The 25265-nt window shown below is 44.4% G+C and overlaps 1 protein-coding gene across 3 annotated transcripts in view; it reads left to right on the forward strand.

Annotated features, from left to right (window-relative positions):
• The window catches only part of MYOZ2 (myozenin 2), a 135805-nt gene that overhangs the window by 55993 nt on the left and 54547 nt on the right, over positions 1-25265 (forward strand). The window contains exons 1-3 of one of the 3 annotated variants that reach the window (XM_077476818.1): positions 17512-17540; positions 17652-17723; positions 17873-17928. The exons of the other annotated variants lie outside the window; for them this stretch is intronic. Of the exons in view, the coding sequence (XP_077332944.1) occupies positions 17527-17540; positions 17652-17723; positions 17873-17928 (142 nt within the window). The 5' untranslated portion in view covers positions 17512-17526. Of the gene's footprint in view, positions 1-17511; positions 17541-17651; positions 17724-17872; positions 17929-25265 lie in introns of those variants that run through there. 3 annotated transcript variants of the gene reach the window in all.

Consider the following 25265-nt stretch of genomic DNA (forward strand, 5'->3'; position numbering starts at 1 on the left):
TTTAGTAAGAGGCATGGCAATTTTTCTGAAGTTATCCTTTCACAGTTTTTATTTTTTTTATTTTTATTTTTTTACATAGTTGCAAGGTCCAGTACAGCATCATCATATGACTGGTGTGGTGGTGATCAGGGATACTGACTGGTGACAGTATGTTAAAAAAAAAAAGTTAAATCATTTTTATTTCATTTTTAAAAATTCGTTTTTACTTTTTTTACTTTTTTTCATTTTTACTAGTTTTTTTATTACATGCTTTCATCAGAGTAAATTCTCAGGCACCATACTGACGCTGTAGTACTTGAGGGGGGGGGGGGTATTTTTATTTTTTTTTGCTGTTTTGTGCTGTTTTGAACTGTCATGAATGGGTTTCATTCATAACAGCTGTGGTTACTAGTGACTATTAATAGCATCACAATAGTAAGTACAACTGCTATCATTGAAACCCATTCATAACAATTGTGGCGACACTGAGATCATGTGATTGCATAATGATCACGTGCCTTCATGGCCCCTCAAAGGAGCCAGTTACCGTGATCTGTTGTGTCCGATGGACATAGTGGTTCTGAAAGTGGTGGGCAGCCTCCGCCAACCTGCAGTAACACTACTGGGGGCGGGTGGAGAGTGGTTAAAAAGTACTGAAGGAATAAAAAAAATAAAAAAAAGTACTGTAGGTAAGGAAGTTGTGGCCCACAACTGTCTCTCATCACAATGAAGTCTGTGATTAAGCATGTGATGGCCCTTTCGTCCAACTTGCTAGGTCTCTCCTACAGAACTGCCCTCCTTGCAGTTATGGCAGCCTAGTCTCTAGTTACCTCTCAGATTGTACATAAGCCTGCCCCAAACCCCTGGCTTCTGCTTCCCTTTCCTCCCCTCTCCAACACACATTCTATGGGCTTTGTAGTCCCACAGGAGATCTACAACAGTCCAATCTCTCTGGGGACTACCTCTCTCACAAGTATTATCTCCTCCCAGCAGTCCTCAGGCAAGTGAGGTGTCATGTGGACGTTCCTCCTCGGGTTGCACTGCAGCCAATCACAATGTCCTGTTCAGGCACAAAGCACTGTATTGTGGGAGGTCAGAGGGAGTGTACATGTATGCACCATACAACCATATGGGGTACTATAGGTAACTGGGTGGAGTATGGTAAGGGTTTGAGATGGCAACTTGTGACCTGTTGTAGAGCAACAGTGTTAGCTTGCCTTGATCTCCTTTAATCTAATTAGGGTGGAAGACAAGGGTAAACATTAGACTGGCCATAGATGCATCATTTGTTTCCATTCTGCCAGTGGGCTGAGTGAAAAAAAAAATTGTGCACCCACACAAGTGAGGTCAATAGAGGAATCTTCGTGGGTCAGACATTATATTCTGACGGTGGGGACCCTTCTTTGCCAAAATACACTGCAAACATTTTCTAACAAGCCTGCTCTACAGAAATTGATTATTAGATTGACTTCTATCAAGCGGTAGCAGTCACACATGGATCGTAATTCAGCCATTCCCTGCAGAACTGGCCAAATTTTGATCCATCTTTGGCCAGCTGTACTGTTTCAGATGCTAAATGCTTTGATGGGGATTTTTCTAACCACTTAAGGTCCGCCCTATAGCAGTTCTATTGCTATAGGGCGACACCTCTGTTCCAGATCATATATACATATATATATATATATGTGTGTGTGTGTGTGTGATCTAGGTCTTCTGGGTAGGGGACGCACATGCCGGCTCACTCCCGCTATAATCACACACAGTGGAAGCCGAGCGGTGGGTACTGCAGACTCGATGTCTGCCAGCACTCGCCGATTATAGTGCAGAAACGCAGAACGGTGGTCTGCCTATGTAAACAAGGCAGATTGACATTCTGACAGGAGGGAAGAGAATAAATGTGTGTCCCTGCATAGCAGTTAACTCTTTGATCTCCCCTGATGTTACCCGTTCCTAGACAGTGTTATTAGTTACTTGACAGTGCTTATTTTTTTTAGCACTGATCGCCGTATTAGTGTCACTGGTCCCCAAAAAGTATCAAAATTGGCAGTTCATTTCAGAATATCTGCCACAATATCGCAGTCCCTCTATAAGTCAATGATTGCCACCATTACTAGTAAAAAAAAAAAAAATCCCATAGTTTGTAGACACTATAACTTTTGCGCAAACCAATCAACATATGCTTGTTTGGATTTTTTTACCAAAAATATGTAGCAGAATACATATTGGCCTACAGTTATAAAGAAATTGTTTTTTTTCATTGGATGTTTTATAGCAGAAAGTAAAAAATATTGTTTTTTTGTTTCAAAATTGTCTGTCTTTTTGTTTATATCGCAAAAAAAAAAAAAAACTCAGAGGTGATCAAATACCACCAAAAGAAAGCTCTATTTGTGAGAAAAAAAAGATATACATTGTATTTGGGTACAGAGTCGTATGATCACGCAATTGTCAGTTAAAATAGCGCAGTGCCGTATCGCAAAAAATTACCTGGTCATGAAGGGGAGTAAATCTTCTGAAAGTCAAACGGTTAATGAAATAATGTTACATTGCCCTTTGTACACTTTGTACACATATTTCATATGTACTTTAGAGAAAACCGTAAAGACAGAAATAAGGGAGCTGCCACTATTGATTTTTCTTTTTTTGAAAGCTGAATGCCCTGGGGCTGTCATCCTGATCCTGCCTTCACCCAGAGAATCATTGACAGTTAGGCTTGGTTAATCCTGGTGCAATGTGGGTAACCTTGGGAATCCCCTGCGGATTCCCGCATCACACCTGAATCGCCAGTGGTTCACACTCCCCTGTGCGAACCGCTGTGGTGTCAATACAAACCTAATGACAGCCCCAGATCGGTTCATAGATCGCAGTACGAACTGTGAATTCCGACAGGAATTGGATCGCATGGGTGTGAATACCCATGCTATCTAAATTCTGGTGCGGGCAAAGAAAAGGTTCCTGCACGAGTTTGGTCCAAATGCGAAGTGAATTCAGCCATACGGTTCATATGACTGAATTTGCATCGCACACATGGGTGTCCGCAGGTAGGGGCAAGGGGGGGCAAGTGCCCCCCCCTGGAATCAGGGATCGGATCAGGAGTGATGACTCCTATCACCCCTCTCTGTCACTCCCTCTCTCTCACCCCTCTGTCTTTTTCACCCCCCCCCCCTCTCTGTCACCCCCCCTCTGTCTCTCTCTGTCACACTCCTCTCTGTCACCCCCACTTTTTGGTCACCCCCCCCTGTCTCTCTCTGTCACCCGCCACTTGTATGCAGTTTCTGACAGTCTCTTGGGCTATGTATGCAGTCTCTGGTCACCTCTTGTGCCATGTCTGCAGTCTCTTACAGTCTCTTGGGCCATGTATAGGGTTGCCACCTGTCCAGGATTCACCCGGACAGTTCGGGTTTGGGTTCATGTGTCCAGGTTTCAGACTGTCTGAAACCCGGACACATTATTTAGACTGGACTATGGCTTTTCAGTGGTTGTCTCAGCTGAGAGTGTCTGTTACACTCTTTCACAGCCCCTAAAGCCAGCACTAACAAACCACCCCCCCAAACACATACAGATGGGAGAGGAGAGAGGGCTTGATCTGCACCTCTTCCACCCCACCCCTACCCCTCTGTGTCTGCACACACTCCAATCCCCGGGGCTGTGCCTCAGAAAAAGAAAGTGGGAGCCGGAAATTTGAAGTCCAGCAGCCTCAGGTCCATCTGGTGCTGACTGCTAAGGTGTGAGTGGGCTCACCACCCTTCCATCCCTGTCTGTAACTGAAGTCTCCCCCATTCTCTCTCTTGCCTCTGAGTAAGTACAGTAAGGCAAATTGGGGTTCTCAGAGCACCCTTACATCAGAGTTCCCCTTTACACCAGCGGCCGTAGTGTTTCCCCTTACATCAGAGTCCTCTTCGTTCTCAGTGTTCACCCTTACATCAGGGTTCCCAGTGCATCCCTTATGTTAGAAGCCCCAGAGGTCTCCCTTACATCAGAGTCTGCAGAGTCCCCCCTTACAGTGAAAGGGAACTCTGCGAGTTCAGATGTAAAAGGGGAACTCTGTGGACTCTGATGTAAAGGGAGACTCTTGTTATTAACTTCATATGATTAGAAATGTTATTTAGTAGCAAAATATATGTATAGTTTATACAAAAAATTGCTATGCACCACAAAAGTGTTCGGGTTTGACTTGAAGAAAAGGTGGCAACCCTAGCCATGTATGCCATCTCTGACAGTCTCTTGGGCCATGTCCACAGTCTCTGACAGTCTCTTGGGCCATGTATGCCATCTCTGACAGTCCCTTGGGCCATGTCCACAGTCTCTGAAAGTCTCTTGGGCCATGAATGCCATCTCTGACAGTCTTGTGTGCCATGTCCGCAGCCACTGGCAGTCTCTTGGGCCATGTCCGCAGTCTCTGACAGTGTCTTGTGTCATGTCCGCAGTCTCTGACAGTGTCTTGTGTCATGTCCGCAGCCTCTGACCATCACCTGTACTATGTCTGCAGTCTATGACAGTGATAATGTTATAATGACATTGTCGAAAAGGGTCAGAGCATGGGTGACCTTAAAATGATGCCCCTCCCTGAAAAAAGTTCTGTGGACGCCCATGATCGCACAGACATTGAATGAGAACTGCACAGCATTGCGGAGCAAATCACATGTGCAGCACTGCCCCCTTGGGGACTGCTTGGATTTACCTGCACCATCATGACCCTGAGAACATTCCAATCCACCTGACACTCTAGGTTCAGACACCTTTGCATCACCTTAAAGTAATAAGTCAAACAACTCGATGAGTTTATATTCTATTAACGTTTACTGAATAACAATGGAAAAAGTAAAATTTTGTTCCACCAACAGGTAATAGATCAACTGAACTTTGGATAACAGTCCTAGTTCAGAAGAAGAATTCCTCCACAATAATACAAGTTAAGACAATCTGGAGATAACAGTAAATTATTTACAGGTATCTACAATGGAGTACCACTTGAACATGACCTGAAAGGATAAGAAAGAGTTAAACATTAGTTCTGGCAAGACTTCTAAAGTAGAAACTCAGGCCGGCCTATTTAACTTTTAATCCCAATGAGAAATGAATTAAAAAAGAACAGTATGAGGGCCCTTTAAGTAATAATGACAGTAATGTCCCAGTTGCAGGCCTGATGGTCTTTGCCGGCAGGCGGAGCTCGTTAACTATATTCAACACGGCAATGGTATTTCTTGGAAAGTTTTATGAGACATGTGTATATGACAATGTTGAAATTGAGATGCAGTAAAGTGTTTCCCCAGGGTAAAGCTGTCTGTGCACAGTGTCCCAGTGAAGCAACAAAGAATGGTTTGCAAAGGTGGGCAATTGCCCTCTCACCTACGACCAGGACGATTCAATGCCTTCTGAACAACGATTCCTGAAGAGGCGTCCTTGTAGCGGTTCCACTCATGGACTATCAGGGTGATGTTGGACAGATGTCTGATGATCAGCAAGCAGGGATGGGCCCTTCTTGGCTGGGCTGGAATATCACACACCTCATGGTAGGCCGCGACCTCACCCTTTCCGAAGAGTTCCGACACATACCAGGACCAGGAGGAAGAGACCGTAGTGTGCGTCTCTGGTCTCTTTTATGCTCTTCCCAGCATTCTCTCTGATGATAGCAAAGATTCCTGGTACATGTAGTCCGGGTGAATAGTCATAAGGAGTAATTGCCATTCTGAAGAACTACTAATCCCATAACCCCTTTGTGTTGGCTCACAGATAGAATGTCAGTTAGTGATGCTGGGCACTAGAGAGACAGACAGTACATAGAAATGACAGGGAATCTCTATGCTTTGCAATTGTAGTCCACATTGCTAACATGCAGTGTCTGGCATACAGCCATTGATTTATATCAGTGATGGCGAACCACCTACAATGCAGAGTACATGAGCATCTTGGGAAATGTAGTTCCAAAACATCTGGGTGCCAATGTTCGCCATCGTTCATTGATTTATATTGTCAGCGCTACACAGCATGTGTTTTTGAGTCAGAACACGAAACGCCATCAGGATGACAGCTCATGGACATTGGACAATGATCCATATTCCTATCTTTACTAGGGATGAGCTTCGAGTTCGAGTCGAACTCATGTTCGACTCGAACATTGCCTGTTCAGCGAACAGTGAACAATTTGGGCTGTTCGCATTAAATTCGAAAAGCCGGAACACCCTATACAAGTCTATGGGAGAAGTCTAAAGTGCTAATTTTAAAGGGTAATATGCAGGTTACTGTCCTAAAAAGTGTTTGGGACCTGGGTCCTGCCCCAGGGGTCATGGATCAATGCAAAAAACAGTTTTAAAAATGGACGTTTTTTCAGGAGCAGTGATTTTAATAATGATTAAAGTGAAACAATAAAAGTGTAATATTCCTTTAAATTTCGTAGCTGGGGGGTATCTATAGTATGCCTGTGAAGGGGCGCATGTTTCTGGTGCTTAGAACTTTGTCATTTGTGCAGGAAAAAAAGTTTTTTAAAATCACTTGTGGCTATTTTGTCGGCTCCCCGTAATACAGAGAACACTCAATGAGTGTTCTCTGTATTAGCCGACAATTCATTCATTCATTGATAAAAAATAAAAAAGCGTGGGGGTTCCCCTAAATTCAATTACCAGGCCCTTCAGGTCTGACATGGTTATTAAGGGGAACCCTGTGTCAAATTTAAAAAGAAAAATTGACATGGGGGTCCCCCTAAATATCCATACCAGACCCTTCAGGTCTGATATGGATATTAAGGGGAACCCTGCATCAAATAAAAAAAAAAATTGACGTGGGGGTCCCCCTTAAAATTCATACCAGATCTTTTATCCGAGCACGCAACCTGGCAGGCCGCAGGAAAAGAGGGGGGGGGCGAGAGAGCGCCCCCCCCCTCCCTCCTGAACCATACCAGGCCACATACCCTCAACATTGGGAGGATGCTTTGGGGGTCTGTGACCCCTCAAAGCACCTTGTCCCCATGTTGATGAGGACAAGGGCCTCATCCTCACAACCCTGGCCGGTGGTTGTGAGGGTCTGCGGGCGGGGGGCTTATCAGAATGTGGAAGCCCCCTTTAACAAGGGGACCCCCAGATCCCGGCCCCCCCTGTTTGAAATGGTAAGGGGGTACAAAAGTACCCCTACCATTTCACAAAGAAAGTGTAAAAATGGTTAAATAAGACAAACACACTTTTGAAAAATTCCTTTATTAAAAATAAAAAAAATAAAAAAAAGATTCCAGCGGTGCTAATCCACTCTTGCTATCCAGCGACGAATCTCCGGGTCCAGCGATGGATGATCATATCCAGCGACGGGGGATCTCTCAGTCCAGCGCTGTCCATACATCCGTCTTCTGTCTCCACTGCGGAGACACTGCGGAGATCCCAGCACTGATGTTTCTTATATTAGGAGGGCGGGGCCACCTGTCACCTGACCCCGCCCCCTCTGACGCTGGTGAAGGGAGCCAGGGGTTCCCCAGTGACATATGGGTGACCCCGCTCCCTCTGATGTAACGGAAACCTGCGTTACATCAGAGGGGGCAGGGTCACCCACACGTCACTGGGGAACCCCTGGCTTCCCTCTCCAGCGTCAGAGGGGCGGGGTCAGGTGACGGGTGGCCCCACCCTCCTAATATAAGAAACGTCAGCGCTGGGATCTCCGCAGTGTCTCCGCAGTGGAGACAGAAGATGGATGTATGGACAGCGCTGGACTGAGAGATCCCCCGTCGCTGGATATGATCATCCATCGCTAGACCCCGGAGATTCGTCGCTGGATAGCAAGAGTGGATTAGCACCGCTGGAATCTTTTTTTTATTTTTAATAAAGGAATTTTTCAAAAGTGTGTTTGTCTTATTTAACCATTTTTACACTTTCTTTGTGAAATGGAAGGGTACTTTTGTACCCCCTTACCATTTCAAACAGGGGGGGCGGGATCTGGGGGCCCCCTTGTTAAAGGGGGTTTCCAGATTCTGATAAGCCCCCCGCCCGCAGACCCTCACAACCACCGGCCAGGGTTGTGAGGATGAGGCCCTTGTCCTCATCAACATGGGGACAAGGTGCTTTGAGGGGTCACAGACCCCCAAAGCATCCTCCCAATGTTGAGGATATGTGGCCTGGTATGGTTCAGGAGGGAGGGGGGCCGCTCTCTCGTCCCCCCCTCTTTTCCTGCGGCCTGCCAGGTTGCGTGCTCGGATAAAGGGTCTGGTATGGATTTTTAGGGGGACCCCACGTCAATTTTTTTTTAAATTTGATGTGGGGTTCCCCTTAATATCCATATCAGACCTGAAGGGTCTGGTATGGATATTTAGGGGGACCCCCACGTCAATTTTTTTTTACATTTGACACGGGGTTCCCCTTAATATCCATGTCAGACCTGAAGGGCCTGGTAATTAAATTTAGGGGAACCCACACTTTTTTTTTTTTTTTTTTTTTATCAATGAATGAATGAATTGTCGGCTAATACAGAGAACACTCATTGAGTGTTCTCTGTATTACGGGGAGCCGACAATATAGCCGCAAGTGATTTTAAAAGACTTTTTTTCCTGCACAAATGATACTTTGTGCAGGGACAGTTCTAAGCACGGGAAACATGCGCCCCTTCACAGGCATACTATAGATACCCCCCAGCTACGAAATTTAAAGGAATATTACACTTTTATTGTTTCACTTTAATCATTATTAAAATCACTGCTCCTGAAAAAACTGCCGTTTTTAAAACTTTTTTTTGCATTGATCCATGTCCCCTGGGGCAGGACCCGGGTCCCCAAACACTTTTTAGGACAGTAACTTGCATATTACCCTTTAAAATGAGCACTTTAGATTGTGAACGTTCGAGTCCCATAGACTTTAATAGGGTTCTAAAGTTCACACGAAGTTTAGGTCTGTTCGCAGGTTCTGGTGCGAACCGAACAGGGGGGTGTTCAGCTCATCCCTAATCTTTACCATTGCCTTAGCATGTGTACTACTATTATTTAGTAGCCTTGGCAAAAATAAAGTTTACAATGTAAAATTTGCAGTGGGATAATGGAATTCTGGAATGACAGGAGTGGGCACACAAGTCCTTGTTCTGGTAAAAAGGAATGTAGTTTCATAGTCAGCTCAGAGTAAAGGATCAGCCCAGGAAAAGCAAATTTTCCTGCATTGTTCTCGATAATCCCAAACAAAAAAAACTGACATAAACTCACTCGTGCATAGTGAACAATGTTGCTACCTTTGCTAAAAAAAATGGGTTTTGTGGGAACTGGCATATTAGCAATGTCTATATTATTAATCAGTTTCCTTTAAAAACAATCAGCTAGTTATAAAGTAACAATTGCATCCTGTTCCTCATTTTCTTCAGAAGTAAATTCACATGTAACTAGAAAGTTAGCTCAGCGAGACCAATACTTTTTTTTTTACTCAACTAGGTGCAGGTACTCATATCCCCCCTTGCCAGCTTAACCCACCCAGCACTTGCCCCCCCCCACAGTACAGAGCCCCCACACACAGTACAGAGCCCCCACACACAGTACAGAGCTCCCCCCAAAGCACAGAGCCTACCACTACAGTACAGAGCCCCCCATAGTACAGAGCCTACCCCTACAGTGCAAAGCTCCCCCCACACACACAGTACAGAGCTCCCCCCCCCATAGTACAGAACCTACCACTGCAGTACAGAGCCCCCCCACAGTACAGAGCCCCCTCCCACAGTACAGGGCCCCCACACACAGTACAGAGCCCCCCCAAAGCACAGAGCCTACCACTACAGTACAGAGCCCTCCCCCCATGGTACAGAGCCTACCCCTAAAGTACAGAGCCCCCCATAGTACAGAGCTCCCCCATAGTACAGAGCCTACCCCTACTGTGCAGAGCTCCCCCCACACACACAGTACAGAGCTCCCCACCCCGCCCCCCCCCATAGTACAGAGCCTACCACTGCAGTACAGAGCCCCCCACAGTACAGAGCACCCACACACAGTACAGAGCCCCCTCCCACAGTACAGGGCCCCCACACACAGTACAGAGCTCCCCCCCACAGCTCAGAGCCTACCACTACAGTACAGAGCCCCCCCCCCCACAGTACAGAGCCTACCCCTAAAGTACAGAGCCCCCCATAGTACAGAGCCTACCCCTACAGTGCAGAGCTTCCCCCCCACACACAGTGCAGAGCTCCCCACCCCCCACAGTACAGAGCACCCACACACAGTACAGAGCCCCCTCCCACAGTACAGGGCCCCCACACACAGTACAGAGCTCTCCCCCCCCCCCCCCACAGCACAGAGTCTACCACTACAGTACAGAGCCCTCCCCCACAGTACAGAGCCTACCCCTAAATTACAGAGCCCCCCATAGTACAGAGCCTACCCCTACAGTGCAGAGCTCCCCCCACACACAGTACAGAGCTCCCCACTCCCCCCATAGTACAGAGCTCCCCACCCCCCACAAAGTACAGAGCCTACCACTACAGTACAGAGCTCCCCCCCCCACAGTACAGAACCTACCACTACAGTACAGAGCCCCCCACAGTACAGAGCCCTCCCCCCACACAGTACAGAGCCTACCACTACAGTACAGAGCCCCCCCCCCCCACAGCACAGAGCCTACCACTACAGTACAGAGCCCCCCCCACAGTACAGAGCCCCCCACACAGTACAGAGCCCCCCACACAGTACAGAGCCTACCACTACAGTAAAGAGCTCCCCCCACAGTACAGAGCCTACCACTATAGTATAGAGCCCCCCAGTACAGAGCCCCCTCCCAACACAGTACAGAGCCTACCACTACAGTACAGAGCCTCCCCCCCCACACAGTACAGAGCTTATCACTACAGTACAGAGCCCCCCCCCCCCACAGTACAGGGCCCCCCCCCCCCGCACACAGTAAAAAGCCCCCTACACAGTACAGAGCCCCCACACACACAGTACAGAGCCTACCACTAAAGAACAGAGCCCCCCCCCACATAGTACAGAGCCTACCATTACAGTACAGAACTCCCACCCCACAGTACATAGCCTCCCCCAGTACAGAGCCCCCCTCTCACACAGTACAGAGCCCCCCCACACATAATACAGAGCCCCCCACCACAGTACAGAGTCTACCATTACAGTACAGAGCCCCTGCCACAGTACAGAGCCCCCCCACACACACAATATAGAGCCCCTCCACACACAGTACAGAGCCCCCACACACAGTACAGAGCACCCACAGTACAGAGCCCCCCACACACACAATACAGAGCACCCACCACAGTACAGAGCCTACCACCACAGTATAGAGTGCCCCCCCCCACAATACAGAGCCACCCTAATGTGCTTCTATGCTACAAAAAGTAACTTTTTTCTTTTTTGTATAAAGTCAACATACAAAATAATCAACATAAAATATATCAAAATAAAAAATATGCTAGTGTGCTTCTGTCCAAAATGAATGATAATAAAAAAATTGATAATAAAAAACAATAACAGAGTCCCAGTGAATCAATGTTTTACACGACATATAAAAATCAATGTTTCCCTGTGAGAGACATCTTAACTGGTCCGACTTATGTCGATCCGACTTTTGTAAAAGGTTCCTGCACTACTTTGGGTCCGATTTCAGCCCATTGAATTTAATTGAAGTTGCATCCAAGTCAGATCAGCATCTTAAATTATCCGACTTGTAACATGCGACTTGTGCTCAGAGTCAATGTTAACAATGCAAAATGCATTTTTTTTTTTAAATGGCATGGAGGTCCCCCCCCCCAATCCATACTAGGCCATTCAGGTTTGGTATGGATTTTGAGGGGAAACCCCACGCCAAAGTAAAAAAATGAAACCCAGCATGGAGTGCCCCCCGAAATTCATACCAGCCCCTTATCTGAGAATGCAGCCCAGCCGGTCAGGAAAGGGGGGGGGGAATGAGTGAGCCCCCACCCCCTGAATCATATTAGGCCATATGCCCTCAACATGTTGATGGGGACAAGGATCTCTTCCCCATAACCCTGGGATGTAGTTGTGGGGGTCTGCTGGCGGGGGGCTTATCGGAATCTGGAAGCCCCCTTAAACAAAGTGGTTCCTAGATCCCAGCCCCCCATGTGAAAAAAAAAACTGTGTAGTTTAATAAATTTTAATAAATATATTTCCAATTTCAATCACAGTCTTCCGCTGCCACCACTGCCACGGACCCACTGAGAAAAATAAGCTTCTCCTCCGACGCTGGCTCCCGCCATTCTGTCAGCTCCGGTGTCTGACAGTTCTTATATAACTATAGGGGGTGGCCATCAGGTGACATCATCTGCAGACCCTGCTCCCTTGTGCTACCACTTGGGATGAGCCGAACACCCCCCCCCCCCCCCCAGTTCGGTTTGCACCAGAACTTGTGAACAGGCAAAAAGGTATTGCCATAAAAAGTGTCTGGGACCTGGATCCTGCTCCAGGGGACATGAATCAATGCAAAAAAAGCAGTGATTTTAATAATGCTTAAATTGAAACAATAAAAATGAAATATTCCTTTAAATGATGTGACGGGGGGGGGGGGGGGTCCTTAGTATGCCTGTAAAGTAGCACATCTTTCCCTTTGTTTATAACAGTACCACAACAAAATAACATTTCTAAAGGAAAAATGTAATTTAAAACTACTCGCAGCTGTAAAGTATTGTCGGGTCACGGCAATATAGATAAAAATCATAGAAAAAAACGTCATGGGTCCCCCTCCCCAGTCCTTTGGGTCTGGTATGGATATTAATGGGAACCCCACACCCAAATTTTAAAAAAATTGCATGGGGGTCCCCCCAAAATCCATACCAGGCCCTTCAGGTCTGGTATGGGTATTAAGGGGAACCCTGCGCCAAAATGTAAAAAAAAATGGCGTTGGGGCCCCCCAATTCATACCAGGCCCTTTAGGTCTGGTATGGATTTTAAGGGGAACCCTGAGCCAAAATTAAAAAAAATTGCCTTGAGGTCCCCCCAAAATCCATACCAGACCCTTATCTGAGCAGGCAACCTGGCAGGCCACAGGAAAAAGGGGAGGAGACCCTCCTTTACCGTACCAGGCCACATGCCCTCAACTTGGGAAGGATGCTTTGGGGTCCCCCGATAAAAAGAAATGGAAAAAACTCTGCCTCCATGGGAGGCTCCTGCTGACTGAAGCCTCTTCACGATGACAGTGTTATATAGCTGAGGGCCACCCAGTGGCATAAATTGGTGAACCCGCCCCCTTCTGATGTTATGTGATGTCACACAATGTCAGAGGGGGTGGGGTCGTCTGATGCTGTCACCGATGAATGGACATTGCGGGACAGTTTTTTTTGTTTTGTTTTTACATAAAGGACTTGTCCCAAATTGTCTACTGTCATTTTAAACATTTTTACACTTTTTCGGGTGAATGAGTAGAGGTACAATGTACCCAATACCTATTCTCATAGGAGGGGGGCCAGGATCTGGGGTTCCCCTTGTTAAAGGGGGCTTCCAGATTCCGATAAACCCCCGCCCGCAGACCCCCACAACCACCGAGCAAGGGTTGTGGGGATGAGGCCCTTGTCCCCATCAACATGGGGACAAGGTGCTTGGAGAGGACCCCAAAGCATCCTCCCCATGTTGAGGGCATGTGGCCTGGTACGGTTTAGGAGGGGGGGGGCGCTTTCTCGCCCCCCCTTTTTCCTGCAGCTTGCCAGGTTGTGTGCTCGGATAAGGGTCTGGTATGGATTATGGAGGGACCCCTACGCCATTTTTTTTTTTTTACATTTTGGCACATGGTTCCCCTTAATACCTATACCAGACCTAAATTAAGGGAATTCCTTGGGGACCCCCATGTCGCCAGATCTAGTGTCCCCATTGGAAGATTTCTCCTCTATTACTTTTCTGGGGACAACCCAAAATATGGGGGTTTTCTTTTACTTTCACTCTCAATGATAATGGTAAGCAGGGCAAATAGACAGTGTGAATCTCCAAAATGGGGGTACAAACAGCAATAAAAAAAAACTGACAGGTGTCCTAATTCCTCTCCACTCTATCCAAAACTAAAAAAAAAAGTTTTGCCTTTAATTATACTTTAAGGTCTTTTCCCCCTAATGCATTCCAGGTGAAAAACCTGTGCTGCAGCTCCCCCCCCCCCCCCCCCCCGATCCTTCCTTTCTTTCCTGAGCCTGATCCAATCCATCCATGTGCACAAGCGCAGCAGCTCTAGACCCTGTCTCCCTCCTCATTGGACAGATTGATAGTAGCAGGAGCCAATGGCTTTCAATAAAATCCTATGTCATGGGAGTGGGGGGCCGTGTCTGTGTCAATGGTCGCAGCAGAAGGACTCGGGAGCGAGCCCACACAGGTGAAAGCCACTTTCCCTGAGGGCACCCGATGAAGAGGAGGAGCCTGGAACACACTGGTGGGGACCCCAGAAGATGATCGGGGCTGCTCTGTGCAAAATCATTGTACAGAGCAGGTAAGTGTAGGCATATTTATTATTTTTATTTTAAAAAATTGAAGGATTAGAACCACTTTAGATAGGAAACTGAACTTCCTTCCGTGATTCTCATACCACTGTTGAATTGTGGACTATTGTGTCAATCCTATTGATTTAAGTGAAAATCAAACAGATGGTGTTGCGCTACCTGAACTAGATATAAATATAAATATAGAGAGCCTAGTACTGGAAAAAATAAAATCTAGCTATAAATCAACTAGCCTATCTTAAATAGAAATTAAGGTGCCTTGTGCTAGTGTATTATAAAACTTAAATTCCAGAAATCATGTGTTTATATATCAACATAAGTAACTAAGTAAAAGGAAAAAATATTCCATAAAGTGCAAATGTTAAAACGTGCAATTCATAGTGCATGAAAAAAATGGTAAAATACAGTCTTTAGTGAAATTAAATAAAGTGACAGTGATAATTGGTTCCGTAATCTTCTTAAAAATTATAAAAAAAGATTATTAAATATGTATATAAGACAGTCTATATAAAAGCTGAAATAGGTGCTCAGTGACTTGTTCAGTGCTTCTCAAAAAGAAAGACAGGTGCCAGCAATCGTGTTGTAATTTCTGTGTCTCCAGTATACACGGCACACTAGGTGAAATGGCCCCTTACCTTACTGCTGTAAGGTAAACAGCAAATCAAGCAGCAAAACCAAGGGTCCAGGGATTCTATCCCAATTCCTAGCAGGTGGATATTGGTTCCCTCAGGTAGGTATTTTTCCTCTCAGATAGTTTCCATATAGAGCTTTGGCTTCAGTATAACTCCCAGAGGTCTCATAGGAAAGATAGAGGTACACTCGGATGGTGAAGTACGTTCGTAAAATTTATTGTAACGATATAAAAAAAGAGGTACTCACAAACATACGATAAAATACAGCTTTAAAAACGGACGAGCAATCCGCTCGTGTATGCGAACGTCACTTCCGGTATCCTTCATTCCCTGATGAAGTCACGTGACCAGTGACGATACGCGTCGGAACGAGGATACCGGAAGTGACGTTCGCATACACGAGCGGATTGCTCGTCCGTTTTTAAAGCTGTATTTTATCGTATGTTTGTGAGTACCTCTTTTTTTATATCGTTACAATAAATTTTACGAACGTACTTCACCATCCGAGTGTACCTCTATCTTTCCTATGAGACCTCTGGGAGTTATACTGAAGCCAAAGCTCTATATGGAAACTATCTGAGAGGAAAAATACCTACCTGAGGGAACCAATATCCACCTGCTAGGAATTGGGATAGAATCCCTGGACCCTTGGTTTTGCTGCTTGATTTGCTGTTTACCTTACAGCAGTAAGGTAAGGGGCCATTTCACCTAGTGTGCCGTGTATACTGGAGACACAGAAATTACAACACGATTGCTGGCACCTGTCTTTCTTTTTGAGAAGCACTGAACAAGTCACTGAGCACCTATTTCAGCTTTTATATAGACTGTCTTATATACATATTTAATAATCTTTTTTTATATTTTTTAAGAAGATTACGGAACCAATTATCACTGTCACTTTATTTAATTTCACTAAAGACTGTATTTTACCATTTTTTTCATGCACTATGAATTGCACGTTTTAACATTTGCACTTTATGGAATATTTTTTCCTTTTACTTAGTTACTTATGTTGATATATAAACACATGATTTCTGGAATTTAAGTTTTATAATACACTAGCACAAGGCACCTTAATTTCTATTTAAGATAGGCTAGTTGATTTATAGCTAGATTTTATTTTTTCCAGTACTAGGCTCTCTATATTTATATTTATATCTAGTTCAGGTAGCGCAACACCATCTGTTTGATTTTCACTTTTATTATCTGGGGGTTAGGGTTCATACCCCTGTCGGTAGTTTGCTGCAACCTATCCTTTTAAATAGTTTAGGCCCTTGACGACAGCGCGGGGATACCTTAAACCAAATCCTATTGATTTGCATGTTATACCATTGTGCAAAGAGACATTTTGATATTGGCATAACATCTCCCAACAGCAAATTCATTGCTTGCATCAGAGCTGATGTTACTGGTCTCAAACGTGAGCGAATGGGAGACAACTGTAGAATGATGAGAAAATGGTATATGGCTTCTGTCATTTTACATTTCCGTTTACTGCATGGCCAAATACACCAAACAGCATGACACAAACAAAGGCAATACTAGTGTTTAACATCACATCCATCACGGAGGAGCCATTATGAATCTTTTACATACATTTATGTCATAAAAACAGTTCTGCATATCTGTAGAATGATGAGAAAATGAGAGCAGTTTTATTCCGTCATGTTCTGTTTTTTTCTCAACTTTATTTCCACTGTTGGCCAGAACGTCACTTCCCCCTCATTACAGTGAAATGCAGGACCTGCAGGTGGCTTCCAGAACATCTTTTACAGAACTCAAACATAATAATAATTTAAAAAAGTTGTACGATTTTGTATGGTATTGGTTCTAGTTTTCTAATAATTTCAGCAGTGTAATTTTTCCAGTCCATCACACTCTCCCCTTCTTTATTTATGACTCCTGGCATAAATACTCAGTCAGTCTATCTTCTCAGTCAGTTATCTAACAAGTCAAGATAGGTATTGGCTGCCACCAAGGAACTGCATTAACTACCTGGTAAGTCATTGGACTGCCTGGGATCATGAGAATTTCCACTGTATTAATCTGTATTAATCTGAGTTCGTCTGTAAGTAGACAGACCTAATCCATCGTATGTGAACATTTCTTTAGGTCTTTTATGTCTGTTTGATCTTCTCAGAGAATCTGGTTCTTATCCATCCATGTTCTCTAGTTGCATTTCTTGTCTGACAGGTAATGCTTGACTTGGTAGAGGCAATTCTGGTTCTAACCTAACCATTTCCTCTTCCTGAATTTGGTAGTCAGCCTCTGTCCAGTTTTCCTGTTCATGGACTGGTTCTAATGTTATTGCTGTTGCAGGATAGAACTCTTTTGCAGAAGCCCTTAATGGAGGTATTTGTTCAGTCTGAAACTTTTGTTGTGGTGCAGGTAGGTCATTATTTACTGTAGGCACTGGTAAATCAGGATAGTATCATGATTCCTCATTTGAGCCTTCCTCCTCCTGGTCAATGTTCATCTCTGTGTCTTTTTCAGTACTCAACTGTCAACTTTTTCTCACTGGTACTTTTAGAATATGGTCTTCAACAGGTAAGTCATTCAGGTTTTTGTGCAATAGTCTTTTTACCAGCTTTTAATTGGATTTTGTAAACAGGCCCATCTTTTATCCTTTCCACCACTCTGTGGGCTAATTTTTCCTAGTATGAGCGAAGCTTACCCAGACCTCCTTTTTCGGAAAGATTTTTTACCAACACCGATCCCCTGGCTGAAGAGGTACTCCTTTCACCTTCCTATCGTAGTACTTATTTTCTTTAGCAGATGATTTTTGGCTATTTTCGGATGCAATTTTGTAAGTTTCTTGCATTCTGAATGACCACTTCTGAGCAAATGTCATGTGACTTTGTCTCTTTTTCTGAGTTTAGGTTAAGCATCAGGTCAATTGGCAATCGTGGTGATCTTCCATACGATAAAAAGAATGGTGAGTATCCAGTGGCTTTTTGTCTAGTACAATTGTATGCATGAATCAGGTGTGGAAGATGTTCTTTTCAGTCAGACTTCTTCTCCTCCAGAGTGTGAAGCATTTGCAACAAAGTACGGTTCTTTAAACTGTCTTTCAACAGTCTTTCAACTGGATTACCCTGTGGGTGGTAATCGGTTATCCTTGAATTAGAAATTCCTGCCTATTGTTGCAGTGTCTGGAACAAATTATTCTCAAATTCTTGTCCTTGATCATGATGTAGTTTCTCTGGATATCCAAAGTGTGGTATGAAATCCTGAAAGATCTTCTCTGCTGCCATTTTTCCTGATTTGTTCTTTGTTGAGTACGCTTGTGCAAAGCGAGTGAAATGATCCACAAGGACAAGTATGTATTCGTACCTACCTTTGCTTTGCTCCAGGTGAAGATAATCGATGGACACCATCTCAAAGGATGAACTTGTGGTGATTGAACCCATAGGTGCTCTTTCGGGAATGTTTGGATGCTTCTGTTTGATACAGTTGCACTTCTTAAGCACATGCTCTTACATTTCCTTCTGCATAAATGGCCAGTAAAAGCGTTCACATGCTAAATGGGTTACTTTGTCAGTGATAATGTGACCCATGTTATCATGGAGGTTTTTCAGCACCAATGGTTTCAACTTTTCTGGTTAGACCAGCTGATTTCAATTTCCAGTGAACCGGTACAGAATCCCTTCCTCAACTATGAGCTTGTTCCAGTCATGTATCAGACGTTTGGTTCCTCTGGTCATACCCTGCTTTTCTTTGTTGTTTAGAGTCCAGTTGCATTCCTTAAGCTTGACCACGTCCTTAATACTGATATCATCCTGTTGAAAAACTCTGACATCCTCCTGAGTCATTGGGGATACCATCTGCCCTCTCAGCATTTATTTTTCCACATCACTTGCTGAGCATAGAGTCAGTGAAGCCACCCATGGAACCTCTTCATCAACAATGGCTTTGCTCCCCTGCCACAAAGCTGACACCTCCTCAGATGGTACCACCTCAAAGTAATCTCTCAGGTAGTCCGTGAGGTTTACAGGATATCGTGAAAGTGTATCTGCGTTCTGTTGACCTGGCCTGTACTTAATATCAAAGTGGAAATTGGCTAACTCACTGACCCAACGATGACCCACTGCATTTAATCTGGCGGGCCTGAAGACATATGTCAATGAATTGTTCTCTGTATACACTGTAAATTTTGGAGCATAGTACAAGTAATCTCTAAATTTGTCAAGATTGCCCACTTAAGAGCTAAATATTCAAGTTTGCCAGAATGTAGGTGGTAATTACGCTCTGCTGGAGTCAACGTCCTCGAGCCAAATCCAATAATATGATGTTTTCCTTCTTGTTGTTGATAAAGTACAGCAGCTAGGTCTTCATTGGATGCATCTGTGTGCAATACAAAGGGTAAGTCAAAATCAGGGTATGCCAGGATTAGTGGGTTGGTAAGCATGTTCACAAACCTTGATACAACAGCTTGGTGTCTGGGTGTCCACTGGCTCAGTGTTCTGGATGACAATTGTGCTTTATTCCCACTTTTTGTCTTCTGTTTGCCTCGATTAGTTTTGGTAGTTTTTATTAACAGAGTCTTCCCCAGGGTTCTGCAAAAGTTCATAAAGTGGCTTAGCAAGTCGAGAGGAATCTTGAATGAAGGACCTGTAATAGCTCATGAAACCTAACAAAGATCCGACTTCTCCAACTGTCTTTGGTTCTTTCTTTTTCAATTGTAATACAGCTTCAAGATCATTTGGGTCAATTTTGATGCCTTCTCACGAAACCATCCGACCAAGGTATCGAATCTGCTATTTGAAAAGTTCACATTTCTCTGGTCAGAGTTTGATGCCATTCTTACGCATTTTGCAAAACACTTGCCTAAGGTCATCAACATGCTCTTGAAAGGTTTTGGAGTAGCAAAGTACATCGTCCAGGTATGGGGAACAACATTGGTCTCTGATTCCCTCTAGAACATTTTCCATGCACCTCTGAAAGGCTGCTGGAGCATTACTTAGCCCAAATGTAATACGCTTCCACTCATAGAGTCTCCAGGGAGTACTAAAAGCTGTCTTCTTTATTCAACCTCGGTCTAGAAGCTTTTGGACATACTCTTTACCTTCCTTGTATAGGGTTTTGGAATTGATTTATAACATTTCTGGAAGGGTGTTTCATCTTTCAGATTTATCTTCAATTTCATATTTGGGATACATTCCTATATCTCCATCATCTTGCAAAAAGCCATCTGATTCATCATATAGCATTTGTCTGGCTTTCTCTTGCTCTTGTTTTGAGAGATGGTCTAAACTGACAGGTGGGTGCCACTTAATGCTTTTGTTAATGGGTAACTGACTCCCACTATCCTCTTGATTCAGCTGATTTATATGAACCACGCTTTTCTTCTGGTTGCCTATTTTCTCGGCATCAACAAATGGAGTGAAGGGTAGGACTTCAGATACTTGAGTAATGGTACCCAACACTGTTCTTGGAGAAAGGTAAATGTCATGTTGAGCATGATTCAGGACAGGGATCTTCACATTTGTAGAGATTCTACTTGGAACGTCTACCACTGCAGGAAATAGTTCGGGGCCATCTTGGACTGGACATTCTGGAAGTGGTTCAAATGGCATGACTCCTCCTTCAGGCCATACTCAAATTATGCACTTGACTTTGCAAAGTTCATCTCTACTAATTGTGAGTCCTTTCTTCCCCACTCTGACCACACAACTGTCAGACATTTCTTTTGAATCTATAACTTGAATGACATCATTGACATTATTGTTAATTGCACCCTGTCTTACTTTCATAGCTTCACTCAGCTGAATAATTAGGTCCTGACTACTGTTTGACTGGTAACTGTTTTCTCTGATCAATTCTTCAACGACGTTAAACCCAAGAAGTGGATTGCCATTACAGCAGTCACTTACCAGCATTGTAACATGAATGGCAAAGTTTCCCTCTCCATTAGTTTTGAGTTCAGGAAGTACTTCAATCCATCCAATAAATTGAATGACAGAGCCATTGGAAACAGTTGAACTGGCTGACAGACTAGATAGGCTTTACAGAAACATCTGGAAGAAAGTTTCTTAGCCATGTCTCTCTAACCATGCTGACTTGAGCTCCTGTGTCCAACAGCATTTTTACAAGGACACCATTCTTCCATCAGGACAGCATACATTTTCTTCTTCTTTCTTCTTGTTTTGATGACTTACATTTTGTTAGAATTTAATTTGTTGAACTGTGAGTAGGCATACAATTTACCTTAGCGTGGGACAGATTATTTGAAGTGGTCACTGGTTGTCCCACACCAGGGACCATCTGCCGTTTTCCCACCATTGTCCTCTTCTCCGAGCAGCCAAACGCGTTGTGTCCTGTCTGGCCACATCAGAAACAATGGCAGCAATCCAGATTTCTTAGGTGGATGCAATTGTCACATATGGGCTTGCTTTTGGCTTCATCTGGAACTTGTACATTTGTTAGTGGCATAGAAGTTTGGTTTTCAACTTTGGCAGTGGGTTTCATCATCTTTTCAAGATTTTTTGTGAGAGCAGAAGCCTGAGCTGTCAGTTCCATTAAAGCAGTGTGATTTGTGCTAACTTATCCCTCCACTCTCTTTTGTAACGTTTCATAACTTTTCTCATTATCTTCTTGTGCCTGAGATGAACTAATAGTCAGCAGCATGTATAGTGCTTAAAGCTAAGGTCCACCCTAAAATGGATCTCCGCTCATCGGAATCCCCCCCCCTCCGGCGCCACAATCGGCACCTTTCAGGGGGGAGGGGGGTGCAGTTACCTGGATAATCCAGGTAACTGCACCCACTTCCGGGCTAGCTCTCTGCGGAAAGGGGCGTACGTTACGCCCCTTTCCGCAAGCGCCCGCCCCCTTCAGCAAGTGCCCCGCTGCCTGCTGGGAAACACACAGCTCCCAGAGGCAGCGGGGACCGTCCGGATTGCGCCGCGCGGCTCGCGCATGCGCAGTAGGGAACCGGGAAATGAAGCCGAAAGGCTCCATTTCCTGATTCCCATACCCAAGATGGCGGCGGCAGGACCCGCCAGACGAGTGAGCGATCGGCTTCGGGTGCCGACATCGCGGGCGCGCTGGACAGGTAAGTGTCACTATTTAAAAGTCAGCAGCAGCAGTATTTGTAGCTGCTGGCTTTTAAAAAAAAAAAACCCGGAGTCCCGGTGGACTCCCGCTTTAAATGCTTCTGCCTCTGTTTCTTCATTGGCTGATTTTGTGACCTGCTCTAGGATAAAATCATCAGTCACTGTTAAGTCAGAGATGTAAGGCTTAATGTCGAATCTGATATTATAATTTTTCTCATTTAGCCCCTGATACAGTGTATGAAGGAATACACCCTGCACCAGTCTTTGTCTTTTGTCATAGTTAAACTCTAACCCAGCCTTTCTCAACCTTTTCAACACAGAGGAACCCTTGAAATAGTTCTCCGGTCTCGGGAAACCCCTGCTAAAAATTAGAAATCTCATGATACAATAGTGTGATGGTCAGTGGGAAGCATGGTCCTTACATTTGTGATCATTGGGCAGAATTACCTCCTTACAGATAGCTAAAAAGATCAATGGTGTGAGTGGGAACTTATCTGAGAGGCAGAAATTGCCCAATGCTGAAGGAACCCCTAGCAACCTCTGGAGGAACCCTAGTTGAGAATCACTGCTCTAACCCCTCATGTTGTGATGCAGAAATAACTTTTTTTTAACCCCACTAGCCTATAAACAAACTGCTGTGGTGTTTCTTTATCTTGCTGTTTAGCATTGCTAAGCTCCTGAAACAACTCAGTACAACTTCGTTCTCGCATATGTGACTTTAAGAACCTTTTCAACTCAGCAACAGAGATATCATCTTTGTTGGTCAACATGTCTTTGAAATTATCTAGTTTGAACATTCTTAACACTGTGCATATGATTTCAGAGAATTTTTCTTTCGGACCCTCATCAATTTGTCTGCACATACTGTTGTAACTCATGTCTGAACCACAATCTGAAATCACACCACCATGCATTTTGAATTCTCTGTGTGGTAATAAGGCAGCAAAATCAGCTGGTCTAACCATCCCAGATACCTGTTATGTTGTTGAGGACCCACTTCTCTCTTTGTGACAATTTACAATCTCCATGACAGGTGTCTTATATGATGAGTAAACAAGTCATACCTTGATCTTCTAAACTTTTCAGCTGATCACTTCTCCACAATGAAATCAACAATTTCAAGTTCGTTGGTATCAGTCACTGCTGGAACTTCAATGTCTCTTTCATCTTTCAGTGACAGAGCGACTCAATGAACCTGTTCTTTACTAAGCATATGAAGTTGCTTTTGAATGTCCCACAATAGTGCATGAAGCGAAGATGCCATCTCTGCTGAATACTTGCACTCACGAGGCAGGTGGCACTCCCAGTTCTCCTTGTAGCTCCACCCACATGTTTGTGCTGGTTTCAGGCTTCCATCTCTCTGGTGATACCATGTATATTGGAACGAGCCCCCAAAACGGAGGAATCATAAAAGGAATGCTGAGTTAGGGACTGAGGTAGGGAGCTCTAGAGTTTTTAGGAACCTATGCACAGTATCCTGCTGGCCTCTCCCTCCAGCTATGATCTGTCTGCATTGCATACAGAAGCATAGAGATACATTGATGATCTCTGTAATGAAAATCAAAACGTTTTATTTAAAAATGTCATTAGCATGTTGATTGGGGGGGACTAGGGAATGCAAGATGTAAGCAGATTAAAGTAAAATTCAAGTCTATACCAAAATCTATTTTAAAACTGCCCCCCCCCCCCCCAACACCTATGCTAACTAACCTGTGTAAGAAAGATGTATATATTCAGCTAATTTCAGCCCACTCTGGTCCGGTCACATGATCTTGTCTGTCAGTCAGCGCAGCCTCATGGGAGAGGAGAAAATAAATTAAAAAAGGATATTTATGATTCATGCAGGAACATACATTAGAATTGTAGATGTGTATATTTGTTATATCTGTTCAATAAGGGAAAAAATACTGGATGATCTTGCCAAAAAATGTATAGTCATTCAGATTCCTGTGCATACTTCCTGTGTTATCTCAAGGAGCCTAATTAGTCCTCCCAGTTCTTATTGTAGGATTACAGAACAATTAGCCTTTATTTTTGGGAAAATAGGACAGGGAGAGGTTTGAGTAGTGTAGCAAAGGACAGCAGGGCTTGGGGGGGGGCACCAAAGCACCCTCCCCATGTTGAGGGCAAGCGGCCTGGTATGGTTCAGGAGGGAGGGAGCTCGCTCAACCCCCCCCTTTCCTTGCCTTGCTCAAGGGGGTCTGGTATGGATTTTGGGGGGACCTCATACTGTTTTTTTAAAAGCATTTGGCGTGGAGTTCTGCTTAAAATCTATACCAGACCTGAAGGGCCTGGTATGCATTTTAACCACTAGCCGACCAGCTCACGCAGATATACTGCGGCAGGTCAGCTCTCCTGCGTGAACCGACGTACCAGTACATCTGTTCATTCAAGGACAGCGGCACGTGCTGCGGAAGTGTGCCCATGGGTTCCATGGACTTGATGTCCGCCGCTGACCCGCGGTCGCGGTGAGGGGAGGCAGAACTGGGAACTGCTTGTGTAATCAAGGCGATTCCCGTTCTGCCAGATGACATGATAGAGATCTACTTTTCCCAGTGATCGGGAACAGTGATCTCTGTCATATCTCAGTGAGCCCACCCCCCCTACAGTTAGAACACACCCAGGGAACACACTTAACACTTTGATAGTCCCCTAGTGTTAACCCCTGACCTTCCAGTGTAATTTTTACATTGATCAGTGCATTTTTATAGCAACAATAAAAAAAGTCCCTAAATCTATCCTGTAGTTTGTAGACATGATAACTTTTGCGCAAACCAATCAATATACGCCTATTGCAAATTTTTTTTAACCAAAAATATGTAGAAGAATATATATTGGCCTATACTGATGAATAAAAGATATATATATATATATATATATATAAAAACATGTTTTGGATATGTGTTCTAGCAGGAAGTAAAAATTTATTATTTATTTTTTTATTTTATTTTTTTCAACCCCACCCAACTCCATCCCCTTACTAACCCCGTAGACCACCTCTAGATTTTTCCGTTCTAAACTAAATAGAGACCCGTGTGGGACTTATACCCTTAGCCTTTCAGATATGTACCATTTTATTTTGAATTCTTGCCAACTCTTCCATTTCTGAGTGATATAGTTATTACTCTTCTCCTCCAGACTACAGCCTAGGCACTCCATCCTATAAATCTCTTCGACAGCGTCCACCCACTCCCATATTGCGGGTGCTTCTGTCTCCTGC

Source organism: Lithobates pipiens, unplaced genomic scaffold (assembly GCF_037356315.1).
Source record: "Lithobates pipiens isolate NorthernLeopardFrog02 unplaced genomic scaffold, aLitPip1_a1.2 Scaffold_13, whole genome shotgun sequence".
Taxonomy (NCBI): Eukaryota; Metazoa; Chordata; class Amphibia; order Anura; family Ranidae; genus Lithobates; species Lithobates pipiens.